Source organism: Pectinophora gossypiella, chromosome 27 (assembly GCF_024362695.1).
Source record: "Pectinophora gossypiella chromosome 27, ilPecGoss1.1, whole genome shotgun sequence".
In the NCBI taxonomy this organism is placed as follows: Eukaryota; Metazoa; Arthropoda; class Insecta; order Lepidoptera; family Gelechiidae; genus Pectinophora; species Pectinophora gossypiella.
In genome coordinates, this window is record NC_065430.1 from 2,325,078 (window position 1) to 2,341,247 (window position 16,170).

At 50.4% G+C, this 16,170-nt stretch overlaps 2 protein-coding genes across 2 annotated transcripts; one reads left to right on the forward strand and one right to left on the reverse strand.

Moving 5' to 3' along the window:
- Positions 1-192: 192 nt before the first annotated feature.
- Positions 193-5,913, reverse strand: LOC126378723 (uncharacterized). The gene has a single exon (XM_050027104.1). It carries the CDS (start codon positions 5,911-5,913, stop codon positions 193-195), a length of 5,721 nt encoding a protein of 1,906 aa, XP_049883061.1.
- Positions 5,914-6,363: 450 nt separating this feature from the next.
- On the forward strand, positions 6,364-15,805 carry LOC126378950 (uncharacterized). The gene is made up of 2 exons (XM_050027498.1): positions 6,364-8,857; positions 13,208-15,805. The coding sequence occupies exon 2, from the start codon at positions 13,356-13,358 to the stop codon at positions 14,325-14,327; it is 972 nt and encodes a 323-aa protein (XP_049883455.1). The 5' UTR covers positions 6,364-8,857; positions 13,208-13,355; the 3' UTR covers positions 14,328-15,805.
- The last annotated feature ends 365 nt before the right edge of the window (positions 15,806-16,170 follow it).

A 16,170-nucleotide genomic window follows, 5' to 3' on the forward strand; every position in this document is an offset into this window, starting at 1 on the left:
GCGCTCAGTCCCTATCTTTCTCTTTATTTTTAAAAATAAAACTTACAAACTATTTACAATTTCTAGGCAATCATTATACAATCATAATATAATCATAATACAATCATAATTTGCTTCTTGTTGCTTCTACGGCGAACATATTCTCCCGCCGCAGCTGCGCAGCTCGATGACCACGTCGCGCAGCTGGACCATCTACGGTTCGCCGTCCTCGGGTGGCGATGTTGGCAGGATGACCAGCTTCTTCGTTGGCCGCCGCAGGATCCCCTTCGTTGTCCTCACGTCGACCGCCCTCGTCTCGCCGTCTGGTCCGGGGTAGGCAGCCACGACGACACCTCGCGGCCACGAGTTGCGAGGCAGCGTGCCGTCAGCGATCAATACTAAATCGCCCACGGAGATGGAACCCTTGCTGGCTCGGGGCTCCCGCCGGTGTTGGAGTTCAGGTAGGTACTCCCGTACCCATCGCGCCCAGAACATGTCGGCTAGGCGTTGGCTCTTCCTCCAGTCTTTGCGGCCGGCGTCGTCGCCCTCCGTGAAGGCGCCTGGCATCGGCACCCGTGATGGACCTCCCAGGATGAAGTGGTTCGGAGTGAGGGCCTCTGGGTCCTCCGGTGATGTCGACACGTGTGTGAGGGGTCGACTGTTGATGGTGTGCTCGGCCTCCACCAGTAGCGTTGTCAGGACTTCTTCTTTTGGCGCGCGCTCGTGCAGCACCACGGCTAGTGCTGATTTGACGCTGCGGACCAGTCTCTCCCACGCGCCTCCCATGAATGGCGCGCTAGGAGGGATGAACTTCCAGGTGATGAAGCGAGCGGAGGCTTCTTGTTGTATGGCCTCCTCGACGGCGTGCTTCATCTCGACGTCCGCACCGCGCAGGTTGGTACCCTGGTCTGACCAGAGCTCGGTGGGGCACCCGCGGCGGCCTATGAAGCGCCGCAGTGCCATTACTGCAGAGTCGGTGCTGAGGCTCCCGGCGAGTTCCAGGTGCACTGCCCTGGTGGTTAGGCAGGTGAAGAGGACTCCGTACCTCTTCTGACGTGCGCGACCCACGGTGACTGTCATGGGCCCAAAGTAGTCAAGCCCCGTGTAGGTGAAGGGCCGCTGGTGATGGGCTAGACGGCTCCTTGGATGATTGCCTGTCGATGGTTGGGCTGGCGTGGCCCGACGGATGCGGCAGACCTGGCATTTCTTCAGTTCGTTGCGCACGGCGTGGCGGAGGCGCAACACCCAGTAGTGCTGTCGCACCTCATTTGCCGTTGTTTCAAACCCTCCGTGGTGTAATTGCGTGTGCACCCACTTGATGTACAGCCGCGTCCATCGGTGGTCTCCATCCAGGATGACGGGCTCCCGTTGTTCTGTTGTGATGTCGGCGGCGGCGGCGATCCTCGAGCGTAGATGTATTAGTCCCTCTTCGTCAATCATAATCGACAGTTGCTTGAGTCGACTGTCGGCCGGCAGGGGCTTCTTTCTTCTTATAGCTTCTAGCTCCGCGCTGAAGGCCTCTTCCTGCACGGCGCGTATCCATAGTTGCCGTGCGCGATGCAAGTATCGTGCCGCGAGAGGCACGATCTTTCTCTGCTGTCTCGGCGCATGTTTGTGTCCTGTGCCTCGTCCCGTTTCTCTGTGCGCCTGTACCTTCTTCCACGTCGGGTCTTCCTCCGCACGTTTCTTGGTGCGTTTTCTAGCGGCGGCACACCTTTCTCTTCCCTTTAGTTTTTCTATGAATTGTAGGACACGCGCCGTGACACGTAGTAGTTTTGCCCACGATGAAAAACGTGTTATGTCGGGTAGCGCCTTCCCTGTTCTTTCTGCGGCGGTCGTCGCGTGCACTCTCTCCTCGTTTGTGTGTTCAATAGTCTCTGAGATGTCCTCCGCCGGCCAGGTGTCTTCTGGTCGATACAGGAAAGGCGGGCCGCGGAACCAACGATGCTCGGAGGCGAAGTCTTTCGGCGTTCCTCGTGTAGCGTCGTCGGCCGGGTTGTCTCTCGTTGATACCCAACGCCATTCGTTTGTCTTAGTCTCCTCTGCTATCTCGGCGACTCGATGAGCTACGAAGGGCTTGTAGGCTCGTGGTCCCGTTCGCAACCATGATAGGACGGTCCTAGAGTCGCTCCAGAAGTAACGACGTGCAGGCTTGATGTCGTGTTCCTCTTGCGCTGTGCGGGCTAGGCGGCAGCCCATTACGGCCGCTTGGAGCTCCAGTCGTGGTATCGATGTCATCTTGCTGATAGGCGCCACTCTCCCTTTGCCGGCGATGAGCGAGATGTGTATTTTCCCGTCCTCGTCGACGATTCGCCAGTATACCGCAGCGGCGTAGGCAGAGCTGCTTGCGTCCACGAAGGTGTGTAGCTCCACGAACCGGGCGCATGTGAGCGAGGCATAGCACCGAGGTACGGCTAGTTGTGAGAGGCGCCGCGCATGCTCCGTCCATTTTTTCCATGCTTCTGCTTCGGGGGTAGGCAGCGCGTCGTCCCATCCTATTCCGGTGCGCCAGGTGTCCTGAATGATGCGCTTCGCTTGTATGGTCACGGGCGTGGCGATTCCCAGCGGGTCGTAGAGTGACATCGTCGTTCGTAACGCTTCCCTCTTCGTTGGCACGCGCTCGCCGTGTAGTATGTCGGTGGGTATCCGGGCTTCATTCATATTGAAGGACAGCGTGTCGCGCTCTGGGTACCATATCATTCCCAGTATCTTTTCGGGAGCAAGCTTGACGATGTCTTCTTTCGCCTCGGGCGCCAATGATGATAGTACGAGTCTGGAGCTCGATGCCCATTTCTGTAGATAGTAGTTGGCGCGGCTATGTATATAGGCCACTTGACTGGAGACTTGTATTGCTTCCTCTTCCGTATCGAAGCTTGCCAAGTAGTCGTCGACGTAGTGATTGTTGATGATTGCCGCCGCCGCCGCCGGATATTCTTCTCTATATTGTTCGGCGTTCCTATTCTTCACGAAGATTGCCGTGCAGGGGGATGAAGTAGCGCCGAATATTACACTCTTCATGCGATACTCGACAGGGGGTCCCTCTCTTCTATTTCCGCGCCAGAGGAAGCGCTGCATGTCTCGATCTTCCGTCCTTATTGAGATCCGCATAAACATGTCCTTTATGTCAGCCGTCACCGCCACTCTTCTTTGCCGGAACTTCATCAGCACTCCTGGTAGGGATCGAAGTAGGTCCGGCCCGGACAGTAACATGTCGTTCAGGCTGACTCCTCGCACCTTTGCGGCCGCATCGTGGACGATCCTCAATTTCTCTGGTTTCTGCGGGTTCATAACTGCAAAGTGTGGTAAGTACCAAATCTTCGTTTTTCCCTTCGGCGGCGTGGGCGCGACTTCTGCATAGCCGTTCTCTATCAGCGTGTTCATCTGCTTCTCGTACCGCCTTTTCATTTCTTCATCGCGATCTAACTTCCTCTCTATGGCTTGAAGTCTTCTCAGGGCGGCTTCGTAGCTATTAGGAGGGTCGTAGTCGTCGCTCCTCCAGAGTAAGCCCGTTTCGTATCCTTCGTTTGTGCGGCGAGTGGTCCTCTCTAGTGTTTCAAGCGCTCTTCTTTCTTCCTCTGTGTGGAAATGTTTCGGTTCCACTCCTAGGACTTCCAATGCGAAGTGGTCTCGAAGCAGTTTTTCTATTGCTTGATCATCTTCTACGATCCTCGCGTGATGTACTCGATGAGCGGGGCCTCCCGCCGGTGTGTGCCGCACTCCGTGCAACACCCATCCTAGGTCCGTGCGCGCGGCGACCAGTTGGCTGTCTTGCTCGCGTCTGACTTCATGTGCCAGGAGTAGCTGCCAGTTGTCTTGTCCTATTAATACGGTTGGCGTTCCCCGGTGATAAGTCAGCTGGTCTTGTAGGTCTTCTAGGTGGCTCTGTCCCGTCACGGCGCACGCCGGCACGCTCTGCGGCGATAACTGCAGGTTCTTCATCGTGCGCGCTGAGATGCTGTAGCTGTGCGTGTCCTCTGGCGCGCTGATGTCGAAGGTAACTCTTCTCGAAGCGCCGGCGTCCACTCGTGCCCCGGCTACTCCTTCTATGTAAAATGGCTCCGGAGGTCCCGATACGCCGATGTGTTCCGCCACCGCCGCCTCTATTAATGTGCACGTTGATCCATCGTCGAGAAGTGCGTACGTGCAGTGAGTCCCCTTAGGTCCACTTACACGAACCGGCAGAATCTTCAATAGTGCTGTAGTATTCTTCCTTTCTCTTGTCGACGCTATAGTGGCTATTACTGGGTCTTCTTCTATGTGAGTTCCCGCGTGGATGGACGCTCGTTGTTCCGGCTCGGAGTGCAGTAGGCGGTGGTGCGAGTACTTGCACCCGCCGACGTCGCACCTCCTCGTGGGACATGTGTGGCCGAACTTCCTCCGTTTCAGGCAGCGGAAACACAACCTATGTTTCTTCGCGGTTTCCCAGCGCTCGTTGACCTCTGTCTTCTTGAAATCTGCACATTCGGTGACGTGGTGTGTTTCCTTTTCGCAGACTGGACATTGTTTCCTATTGTCACCGGCCGTGACGTTTATCTTCTTTTCTTCTATGTGGTGAGTCCTCATTGTCCGCCTCAGTGGAGCGGACGCGTTCTCCCGCCGGTCGACGACTGGTGTGGCTTCCACGGGCGCGAAGCTGCCGCACCGCTCCGCTGTTCTCTCCATGAAACTTGCTAGCTTCATCAAGTCTGGTTCCTCTTCATCTTGTTCGGCCGCAAAATCGTAGTACCTATATCGCAGTGCTGACGGCATCTTCTCCACTACGTGTCGAACTACTTCCGGGTTATGCAGGTAATGTGTCTTCTTCAATGCCCTGATGGTTGCTGTAATGTTTGATATCCTCGTGGCGAAGGTGCAAATGTCCCTCGGTGATTCGGTCAGACGTGGTAGGGCCCGCAGCTTCTCCAGTTCGGCCATGACGAGGGCGTCCGGCCGCCCGAAGCGCGTAGACAGCAATCGCATCACGTCGGCAGTCGTGGTTGCACCGATGAATAAACATTGGGCGGCATCTCTTGCTGCTCCCCGAAGGCTCCGACGTAGTCTTGATAAGTTTTCTTGCTCCGTCAAATATACTGCAGTCTCTTCATAGGCGGTCTTGAAAACTAGCCATTCACTCGACGCTCCGCTGAAGATGGGCAGCTCAGGCACGGAGCGCGGGGCGATGGCGGCTGGTACTGCTCGTGCGGCCGATGCTATCGCTGTCGCTAGTTGACTGTAATCGAAAGTTGTTGGCTTCTCTTCTATACTCCTGTGTTTCGGCTTCTCATGATCCTTTACGGTGGCAGCGGGGAAAACGGCGGCAGCGGGGGGGACGGCGGCGGCGGCGGACGGCTGCGGGGGGGACGGGTCTTCCTCGGCGGCGGGAAGCTGGTCCACCCACGTCTTGGTGCGCTCTTGCATTTCGCTCACGCTGACTATATCCGTATCGTCGTCGTCTGATTCCGCTTCTAATGTGGCGATCTTCGCCGCCGCTAGCTCCACTTCCTTCTTCAACAATTCTTCTTTAGCCTTCAGCAGCGCCAGGCGACGTCCCTTCGACGCTGAGGAACGCGGCGCTGTCGGTGCACGCTTCACCGACTTGGGCCGTAGTGTCGTGTCGTGCGTGCTTTCCCCCGTAGATTCCTCCGTCGTCGTTGCAGTCGTCGTAGTAGTGGCGGTTCCCGTCGTCGTCGTTGCGGTAGTGCCCAAGCTGTCCTCTGTGCTGGTAGCCGTGGCTGTACGGCTTGTGCTGGGTTTCCTGGTCAGCGGGGGGGCGGTGACTGGCGTCGACGCGGCTGTGGTCGGCGCAGTCCTAACGGCGGCCGTGACTGACGTTGACGCGGCGGTGGTCGACGTAGTCGTGACGACGGGGGCGACGGCGGCGGCGGCGGCGGGTGCCGACTCGGCGGCGGTCGGCGTTGGGCGAGTTTCTACGGACTTCATGCTCCTAGTCTTCATATCCGCTGTTTCTTCAATCCGGCTCGAAGGAGAATTTATGTGGCCCCTTCGATCCTTGCCACATAAATCTTATAGACTATACCAGATATCGATGTGATCGATGTTAGTGTTATCGATGTAAGTTGAAACTAGTAGGCGTTGAAATTAGGAGTCGTTGAAATTAAACACCGATTGGAGTTGAATCAGAGCTCCTACCCGTGTGGTGATTCTAATAAGAATGAGAGTCTAGTCCCCGCGCGCGTGTATATATAGGAAAACGCCCACTAAGCGGGGCGGGGCAAGGGCGCGGCGGGGGTGTGTAGCGGTGAAGCCGCGCTCAGTCCCTATCTTTCTCTTTATTTTTAAAAATAAAACTTACAAACTATTTACAATTTCTAGGCAATCATTATACAATCATAATATAATCATAATACAATCATAATTTGCTTCTTGTTGCTTCTACGGCGAACATGATGCATGTATTATGTATTTTGGTACAGGTATGCTGAAAGGCACAAAAACTTACCTTTCTCATACGCCTGTTTAAGTACCTCTTCCCAAGTCGGGAGAAAATTCATGTTTTTTTTTAAATGATTTTCAGTTCTATAAGTACATGATATCAACTCAAGAATTATGGTCTGAATCGTCCCTTAAAGTTTTCGTTACGATGTCACTAACACCATATATGATCCACGCAGGATATTTTATTTTTGTCTGCCATTCTTCTTGTCGTTTCGATGGCATTCAGATTTCTTCAACCCAGTATTCCGCCACTCGAACAGCATCCCCGGTGGCACTCATCAGCCCCTCTCGCGTGCAGGTATCAGGGCACGCGGGGCAAGTTATCAGATGAGCCATAGTCTGTGGCGTAACACCACACACGCAGCTCTTTGTCTGCCATACGCAATAATAATAATCACTTCCCTAGTGTAATCCCCTTTTCTGTGTCCGCTTACCTAACCTGAATATTTGACAGGCCCGGCTTTTTATAGAAGCGACATTTCATAAAACCCTCATTGTATGCAAAATTGAAAAATGTTGGGCAAAGTTATATTGTTAGTATTTATTCGTTGAGCTATGGGAAATTAGCATTTTAGTTGTTACGTCCATGGTAGGACGGCTAAATATTCAAGATGGCGCAATTTTCTATTTAGGACAATAGGGTATTTGACCGGGTCAAAGATAAATTATGAAATGAAATGAAATTTATTCGCTCTAGAGTGGTACAAAATATCTTAAATGTACATTATATCAAAAAAAGTCCAGCACTCAACCATACAGCGTGCGAATATTAATATTAAATAATTTATAATTAAAGGAACATTTAATCTTCAATAAATCTGTCTTAAAAAAAAATAATAATAGATATTTTAAATACAGAAAAAACAATTAACCTTAATTTAAATAAACGGTTTAAAATTAAATATTCTTTCACTGAATAAAAGGTATGGTGAATAATCTTAGAAGGCAGTCTAAGATGATCAAAAGTCAGTCTCATTTTACTTTTCGTCTTATTTTCGAATTTTATTTATGAATTAAGTAACAACGAGTACAGTCATGAGCAATATAATGTACCCACTTTAGGACTCTGTCGCACTAACATATTTGACATTTAGTGAGACTTACAGTTCAATTTGTCAAAAAAGTTAATGTGACATGGTACCAAAGTGTATACATATTAATGCTCGTGACCGTACGACGAGTTTGACCAATTTTATTGATGACGTCACAGGACAGTATTTCCGTACGAACTCCAAAGAAAATTTTCGTTTTGACTTTTCGTAAAAAGTATCTCATTTGACCAGGTTGTCAAGTAGCCTATTGAAGTACAATTAGTTTTCTTTAGGACTATTAACACGTTCCCTGTGTATGAACCACATATGGGACAATAAATTTGAAACTCATACGTGCATGTCCCATATGTGGGACACATCTTTTCTTGCATGGTGTGTCCATGTACGTACATTTTATCGTAATATACCATTGCACGTTAGGGGTTGATATCTAATTTTCAGTTACACAGTGAACGTGTTAAAATACTGAGAGCTAAATAATTTCTTTCAAGCAACCATCCTACCATGGCTTTACCGCAACGTTATTTTAGGGTGTGGGCTATCAAATGTGATTTTTTTTAAAAAGGCGTTTACGATATTCAGAAAACAACATACACTTTCTATGTTAAGTTCTAAAATCTCCGGCCATATAATGGTCCGTCTAATCTTTGAAACATAATCCTTAACTGCGCACTGGAAAGATTCGTATAATAAGCGCTTATGCGCAACGTCATAAAATTATCGATTGAAGAAGTTTGTTTTACCCCTAACATGCGTGCCACGTGATTTTATTCGTATATTGACAAAACGACATAATTATGTCGTCAGAATCGATAAAATGACCGTGGCAAAATTTTATCACGTTGCGCATTTTAGCCCTAATGGTGAATTATTTCTCTCGGGCAAGTCTAGGGTGCGCACGTTTTGACAAATGCAGCTGTAAGAGGCAAGAGATTAGGCCGATATTGCACTGGATGCGTCTTCGTAATACAGTACAATACAAATACACTTTATTGCACCAAAATAAAAAGAAATAATTACAAAAAGTCTAAGAAGTGAAGTGATAATAGGGTGGTTGACTGGTTTTCTTTATTTATTTAGGTATTGTTGGAAAGGCCTTAACGCGCATTATGTATGAGAACCGCTGTCGCGGGATCAACCCCTCATCATTTTACTACTACTCTTGCAAACATAACTACGATAGCTCTACTGCTTCTCAAATTCCATAGACACTTTACCAGCAATGTATATTTTATGTGACAGGCTTAAATTTTATCATTACTTTTCCTAAGGTACTGCGTACAAAATATTTTTTTTCGATAAATAGCCGATCATGCTAAGGTTTTCAGCTTTTCTGTGTTAAGGTGGGATCTCCTTGCATGATAGTCGATATTTGAATTTTTGCCCTGCAGGTTATAAAACACAAGACAAGGTTTTAATGTAGCGAGTTCCCATCTATTATTTATGTCGGAATTTTTAAAAACGTCACAATTTTGAATTAAATGAGATTTATCACATACCGGGCACATTATCACTGGTTTGTCCGTTTGTATCACTTGAGTATGAATTTTGTGAACTGCACGTTGTCTGAATTTATCATTCATGTGCACATGTTCCGGCGGCGCAAATTGGCTACAATAATCTGCTTCTGTGTCAATGAAGTTTGCGAAGCAAACCTAATCCGGTTCTTTCTTGTCCCGACTCGATTTCTCGTACCATCGAAACTTCAAAATCGATGGTAACTTGTCGGTGATTACACGAACTAATTCCGGGTTGAACATATATTGTTCTTTTCCTAATGCTTAAAGTGTAGCCATGCTGTTCCTTATTTTCCCAGCGAAGGCACATATTTCTCTCGAAGCTTCACTACAGCGCGGTAAACTTCTCAACTTTTCTATTTCTGAAATTGCGATTGCGTCGGGCCGGCCAAATCTTGGTTTCAATGCCTTCACCACTTCATCTGGTTTGGGATTTGCGATTAGTAACGAATTCACTGCTTCGAGTGCTCTCCCTCTTAGACTTCTTCTGAGCCTTGCGATATTTTCAACTTCGCTGTAACAGTTTCTTGATTTGTTATAAGCAGCTTGATATGACAGCCATTCGTGGTGGGCCCCCGAAAATAACGGTAATTCGGATATATACCGCGGCGCAGGTGTTGATTGACTATCGCAGATGCTAGCTCTGATATATCTAGCTTTCTTCTTGATCTTCTTTCATTTCGTTGTATTTCTTTTTTCTCTTTTTCTTCAATGTTGATTAGTGGTGGCTCTTCTTCAATTGCAGTTTGTCCCTCATTTGGCGGCGATACAAGATTTCGCCCGTCATTCACGGGATCAGTCGTCTGAAGAGGGGCTCCTTCTATCAACTGCGACGGCGGTGGTGGAACCGACCGTTCTCGATTAGTTTCTTTCAGCCACGTATCAACATATTCTTCCCGTTCGGGGAATGTCGATCCTTCTGAATCGTCTTCATTTTCTGATTCTTCACGAGCTCTTCTTAAATTGAGTTCCGCAAGTTCCAATTTAATCTTCAATACTTCTTCACGAGCTCGTAATATCGCTTTCTCACGTGACTTTACCGATCCGCCTACCGACGGGACCCTATGCGAAGGCGGGGGCGCGGGGAGCGGCGGTTCCATACGCGACCGATCGATGACGCGAGCGCGCGCACCTGTCGTCAGGTTGTCGTCACGTCCAGCCCGCGACGGGGGGACACTTTCGAGGCAGTGCCTCCCTAGTGTGGCGGCTCTCGCCGCCCGCGAATACGGGCGGGGCACGGGGGCGGGCTACGGCGGGCGAGGTTCGCCCCTCCGTAAGCCCTGTCGAGTCCGGTGGTGCCGCCGGCGAGTCAGCCCACTGGGTGAGACCCTGTTGAGGGAGGCCCGGTGAGCGACTCCAGCCAGGCGGCACAAGTCTTGGTTGAGGTGTGGGCCGGCGAGCACAGGTCCGATGGTTCGAACCGGCTCAAGCCGGCGGAGGTCCTATTAGAGAATTTTTTGTTGTTTCTATGGGGAGAGAAAGACATATAGATATAAATAGATAGGGTTTGAATAAATACACATACATATACTAAAGAAAACAAGCAGAAGAGAAGAAAAACGAAGAGAGGGGGATAGAGCCCATAGAAACAACGAAGAGAGTCATGGTCAGAGAGTCAATCCGGTATGCCGCCGGCGGCGAGGTCGAAGCCATCAGACAGTGATGGCTGTCCTCGAGCCGGCGGTCTTGGTCAATCCAATGCTGGGGCCGCATCCTCGTCGAGCTCTTCCACCTCAACTAGCGGTGGGCGCGCGTGGTATAGAGCCAGATTCCGAAGGTGCTCGAAATCTGACTAGTCTGCGCGCGCGAACATCTTGGTCGAGAGCTTGGAGATAAAGTCATCCAAGGTCTCGACTTTAAGGTCCCTCCGAATAACCTCGTTGCGGACGAATCTCGGCGCGTTCGCGATGATACGCAACGCCTTGGACTACTGGGCCCGCAGTCTTTGGCGATTGGTCTCTGAGACCAATGCGTACCACGCGGGGGCGGCATAGGTAAGCCGTGACCTGATGTACGCCTTATACACGCCGAGCTTCATGCGCAGCGGGAGACTCGAACGGAGAATGGGCCGGAGCAGAGCAGTGGCAGCCCCTGCCTGTCCGACCACATTCTTCGCGTGCTGGGCCATGGTGAGGTGTCGGTCTATGGTCACGCCCAGGTATTTAGCCTGGTTGGACCACCCAATCACCTCCCCATGCAGCGTCAAGTTCGGGGGATCCAGGCGACCACGCCCCACGGTGATCGCTTGGGTTTTAACCACGTTCACCGACAATCTTCTTCGCGGCGTGCTTGAGATTCAAGGACGTCGAGAAGAAGGCAGCGTCGTCGGCGTACAGTGCCAACTTGGAGCCTCCCCTCCACAGGGATGTCTCCGGTATCTCCGCGCGGGGCTTCGCCTTCTTCCCCTTGGTAGGGGCGGCGACCGGTTGGTTCGGCGTCGGAGTTGGCGCTGGCTGATGCTCGACGATGCACGAATTTCCGAAAAATGACGTTCTTATATATCAATGATGTACCTGCTCAACTCCTTGATGTACCTCACTTCTCTATCCTTTATTTTTCACTATGAAATTTACATAATTCCTCTTAAAACTAGTACTCTAATAGGAATATATAAACAAAAAACTATCCTAAACTGATGATCCTCATCTTTTCTAATGAAAACACATCATGAATAGCGTTTCCTTTCCAAATTGTCCCGTTAATCTACATTTTTCAGTTAGAGCTACGTAATACAACATTATCTTAAGTAAACAAGTATCGTAAACAATAATAATTAGACAAAAACCTTACAACTCTAAGTAAAAAATCTATCAAAATAATACAAAAACAAACTTATTCTAAATTATTTTCTACCAATCACAAGATAGCAGTCTATCCTGCTCTTCAGGTCCTTTTCACACATGATTCTCTGTCTCTGTCACACATTTAAGTCCTACTCTAACACACGCAATGAATGGGGATAACGAAGATTCTAACAGAATTTCACTTATAAGACTGTTAATCACCACAAATTACAATCTAATGTTATTCACCACAAAGGAAAGTCAATCATCGCGAACACTGTGTATGAACCACATATGGGACAATAAATTTGAAACTCATTCGTGCATGTCCCATATGTGGGGCACATCTTTTCTTGCATAGTGTGTCCATGTACGTACATTTTATCGTAATATACCATTGCACGTTAGGGGTTGATATCTAATTTTCAGTTACACAGTGAACGTGTTAAAGTACTAAGAGCTAAATAGCAATTTCTTTCAAGCAACCATCCTACCATGGCTTTACCGCAACGTTATTTTAGGGTGTGGGCTATCAAATGTGTTTTTTTTTTTTAAAAGGCGTTTACGATATTCAGAAAACAACATGCACTTTCTATGTTAAGTTCTAAAATCTCCGGCCATATAATGGTCCATCTAATCTTTGAAACATAATCCTTAACTGCGCACTGGAAAGATTCGTATAATAAGCGCTTATTATGCGCAACGTCATAAAATTATCGATCGAAGAAGTTTGTTTTATCCCTAACATGCGTGCCACGTGATTTTGTTCGTATATTGACAGAACGACACGACTTATTTGGGTTCACAGCTTAGCACCAATCGACAAAACGACATAATTATGTCGTCAGAATAGATAAAATGACCGTGACAAAATTTTATCACGTTGTGCATTTTAGCCCTAATGGTGAATTACTTCTCTCGGGCAAGTCTAGGGTGCGCACGTTTTGGCAAATGCAGCTGTAAGAGGCAAGCGATTAGGCCGATATTGCACTGGATGCGTCTTCGTAATACATTACAATACAAATACACTTTATTGCACCAAAATAAAAAGAAATAATTACAAAAAGTCTCAGAAGTGAAGTGATGATAATAGGGTGGTTGACTGGTTTTATTTATTTATTTCAATAGGTATAGTTGGAAAGGCCTTAACGCGCATTTTGTATGAGAACCGCTGTCGCGGGATCAACCCCTCATCATTTTACTACTACTCTTGCAAACAGATAACTACGATAGCTCTACTGCTTCTCAAATTCCATAGACACTTTACCAGCAATGTATATTTTATGTGACAGGCTTCAATTTTATCATTACTTTTCCTAAGGTACTGCGTACAAAAGATTTTTTTTCGATAAATAGCCGATCATGCTAAGGTTTTTAGCTTTTCTGTGTTAAGGTGGGATCTCCTTGCATGATAGTCGATATTTGATTGTTTGTCCTGCAGGTTATAAAACACAAGACAAGCTTTTAATGTACTATAGCGGAGCTCCGTGTGTCGTAAAGTTTGCGGACGAGCGGAGTGCAAAGTTGGAAGTATGGCCTCTTTGTTCTATTCACAGATCGTAATCCTGTAAAATTCAAATCTTAAGGTAATGTTTGTATATGTGTCTGTACACACTATATATATCCAGGTATTATTATTGTACGAGACTGTAGACCGCACTATACTATGCTATAGTGTTTGCGGGTTCACTGGTTCATTTAGCTGGACGTTTCTCTCGCCTGTGGGCGCGACCAATACCTTTTTGGTCGTCGTCACCGCCACTATGACTCGCGGGGGAAGTGTCCGCAGTGCCATGTTTGGAATCATGTCAGCGTCCGGGGCCTTCTTGGGCTTAGCTTTCTGGAGAGCTCTCTTCACCTGGCCGGGTGAGAAGAAGACGGGGTCCTCTTCCGGTCCAATCGGCGTTGCGAAGTACTCTTCCAGATGTTGTTGGACTGCAGCCACGTGGGGTGTGTTTGCAGTCGGGTTCGGGGAGAATTGTTTTTCGAGGCACTCGGCGAAGATCTCCGCCCTGTCTTGGGCCTTGTACCTCGGCTGGCCATTCTCGTTATGCAGCGGGCGTACTGCTTCCTTCTTCGTGCCAAGATTTTTACACAGACGATGTATAGAGGGAAGATCGTCATCAATCGAGGCGATATGGCTGTCCCACGACATTGCGGCGTTGGTCACCAGCTCCGCCTTCACTCTGGCTGTGAGGCGGTTTAGTTGCGACTTGAGGGTAGGGCAGTTGGTGTCATGCCACTGCCGCCGTACTCTGCGCTTCTCCTCTAGTAGAGCGCGTATTCGAGGCGGGAGGGAGAGCCTCCTCTCGCCTCTCGGTACGGTGTGCGAGGCAGCTGTCAATGCGCTGTCTAAGTCGGCGGTCAGTGACTTGGCGGCTCGTTCAACTTCATCAGCTGTGGAGACTGGGCCGGTGTGGGATTTCTCCTCCAGCTCTGCGACGAAAATCTCCCAGTTGACGAAGGTGCGGTTGCGGGGTGCTAGTACCCTGGTGGGGAGCTCATCCAGTGTTAGCAGGACCGGTCGGTGGTTGGAGGGGAGGTCTGGAAGGACCTCTTGATTAGGTGGCGTTCTAAGTCCCCGGCTTACCACGATGTCCAGCACGTCGTATGTGCCCCAGTTGTTGAAATGCGTGGGCTGGGTGGGACCGGCGACATCGTAATCTTCATCGGTTGCTAACCTCGCGAGTTTCCTCCCTGCCTCATTCCGGGCTCGCGAATTCCAGGCCTGGTGCTTCGCGTTGAGGTCCCCCGCGAGGATAGTAGGTATCTGGGCGCTCAGCAAGTCCTTGAAGAAGGTGGTGTCGAAGTGGTCGTAAGGAGGTCTGTAGACCGCGAAAATGCGCAGTTCGTTTCCGTTCACGTGCACGTCGACCCCGAGAGCGTAGTGATCTTGGTACTGCCCGGGGTCAACGAGCTGGTGAACGACGGTCCTCCGCACCAACACGGCCAGACCCCTGTAGGGCGTCCCGTCGGGTGCCACCTCGTCCTTTCTATAGGTGATGTAGCCGGGCGCCTTGAGGATGGTAGTGTTTTTCAGATGAGTTTCGTTTATCAGCATGATATCGACGTTTTGCTCCTTGATGAAGTTTCTGAGCAAAAGTATCTTGCCCTTTAGGGCCTGGGCGTTCCAGTGTACTATTCTCAGCGACTTATGCATTGCGGAGTGTTGATGTTGTGGCTGCGCTGAGAATAGTAGACGCGGTTCCGGGGGTCGCCAGAAGCGCCTGCCTCAATATGGCGAGCAAGGCGTCGATCTCCGGGGCCGGTGTGACGTTGGCTGAGGTGGGGGGGGGGGGGGGGGGGCGCCGTCGGTCCGTGCGGGCCGGGCAACCTTGTTGGTTTGGCTTTTTTCTTTTTCTTCCCCTTCCCCCCGCGCGGTCGCGGCGGTTGGTTAGGGGCGGGCTGCTTGGTGGTCGCAGGTCTGGCTGGGGCCATCAGGGAGCCGGGGGCCGCCTCGGTTACTGAGGCTGATGCTGTCGGGGCCTAGGGTTGGAAGCGTCTTCTTGTATTTGCGGCGGCGGGAGCCGTAGCCCGGGTACGGGCCACTGTGGTTGCCCTTTTGTTCCTCGCCTCCCGCTGGAACACAGGGCAGCTCGTATGGTTGGCCGGGTGCGGCCCCTTGCAATTCACGCAAGTGGGCAGGTCCTCCTTCGGGCGTGGGCAGTCGCTGGCCGCGTGTCCCTCTCCGCAACGGACACAGGCGATGGGGCGGTGACAGTTATGTGAGGAGTGACGGAAGCCCTGGCAGCGGTGGCACTGCGCTGGGCCCCTCTTACCCCTCCATGCCTCGATTTTAACCCCCGGCATGCATAAAAGTTCAGTGACCTCGTAAATGTCGGGGGTGGGTTCTGGGGTGCGCGATAATTGGGCGAAGTAGATGCAGCCGGGTCTTCCCTCCCTTGCCCGGATGCTTTTCACATATTCGCAAGTGAAGCCCTTCTCCTCAATTGCGGCGCGGATCTCCTCCGGGTCGGTTTCCACCGGGAGGCCCCTGATGGCAACTTTCAATTTCTTCTCTTCGGGGAGGGCGTAAGAAAACCAGGAAATCTCTGTTTGTGACTCTAGTTGTGATAGGTATCTTTGAATAAGCCTATATTCGTCCTCGTCCGCCGGTGTAAAACGCACCCCATTGCCGAATGGGCGCGCGTTCGGGGGCCTCCCCAGCTCCTGGGCAATGGCCCTGAAATGTTTGGCCCAGTCCGGTAGGTACTCCACCACTAGTGGCGGGTACCTGGGCGGCTTCGGTCCCGTTTGAGAGGTGGCTTGAGGGTTTTGTACAGTGGCTGGTTTCACGGCGGTGGCGCTCGCTGGGAGGGTGGGGTGCTGCCGCACCGCGGCGGCAAAAGTGGGGGCCCTTCCCTTGGTTGGTGGCGGAGGTTGGGGTGCGGCCGTGGGAGGCCT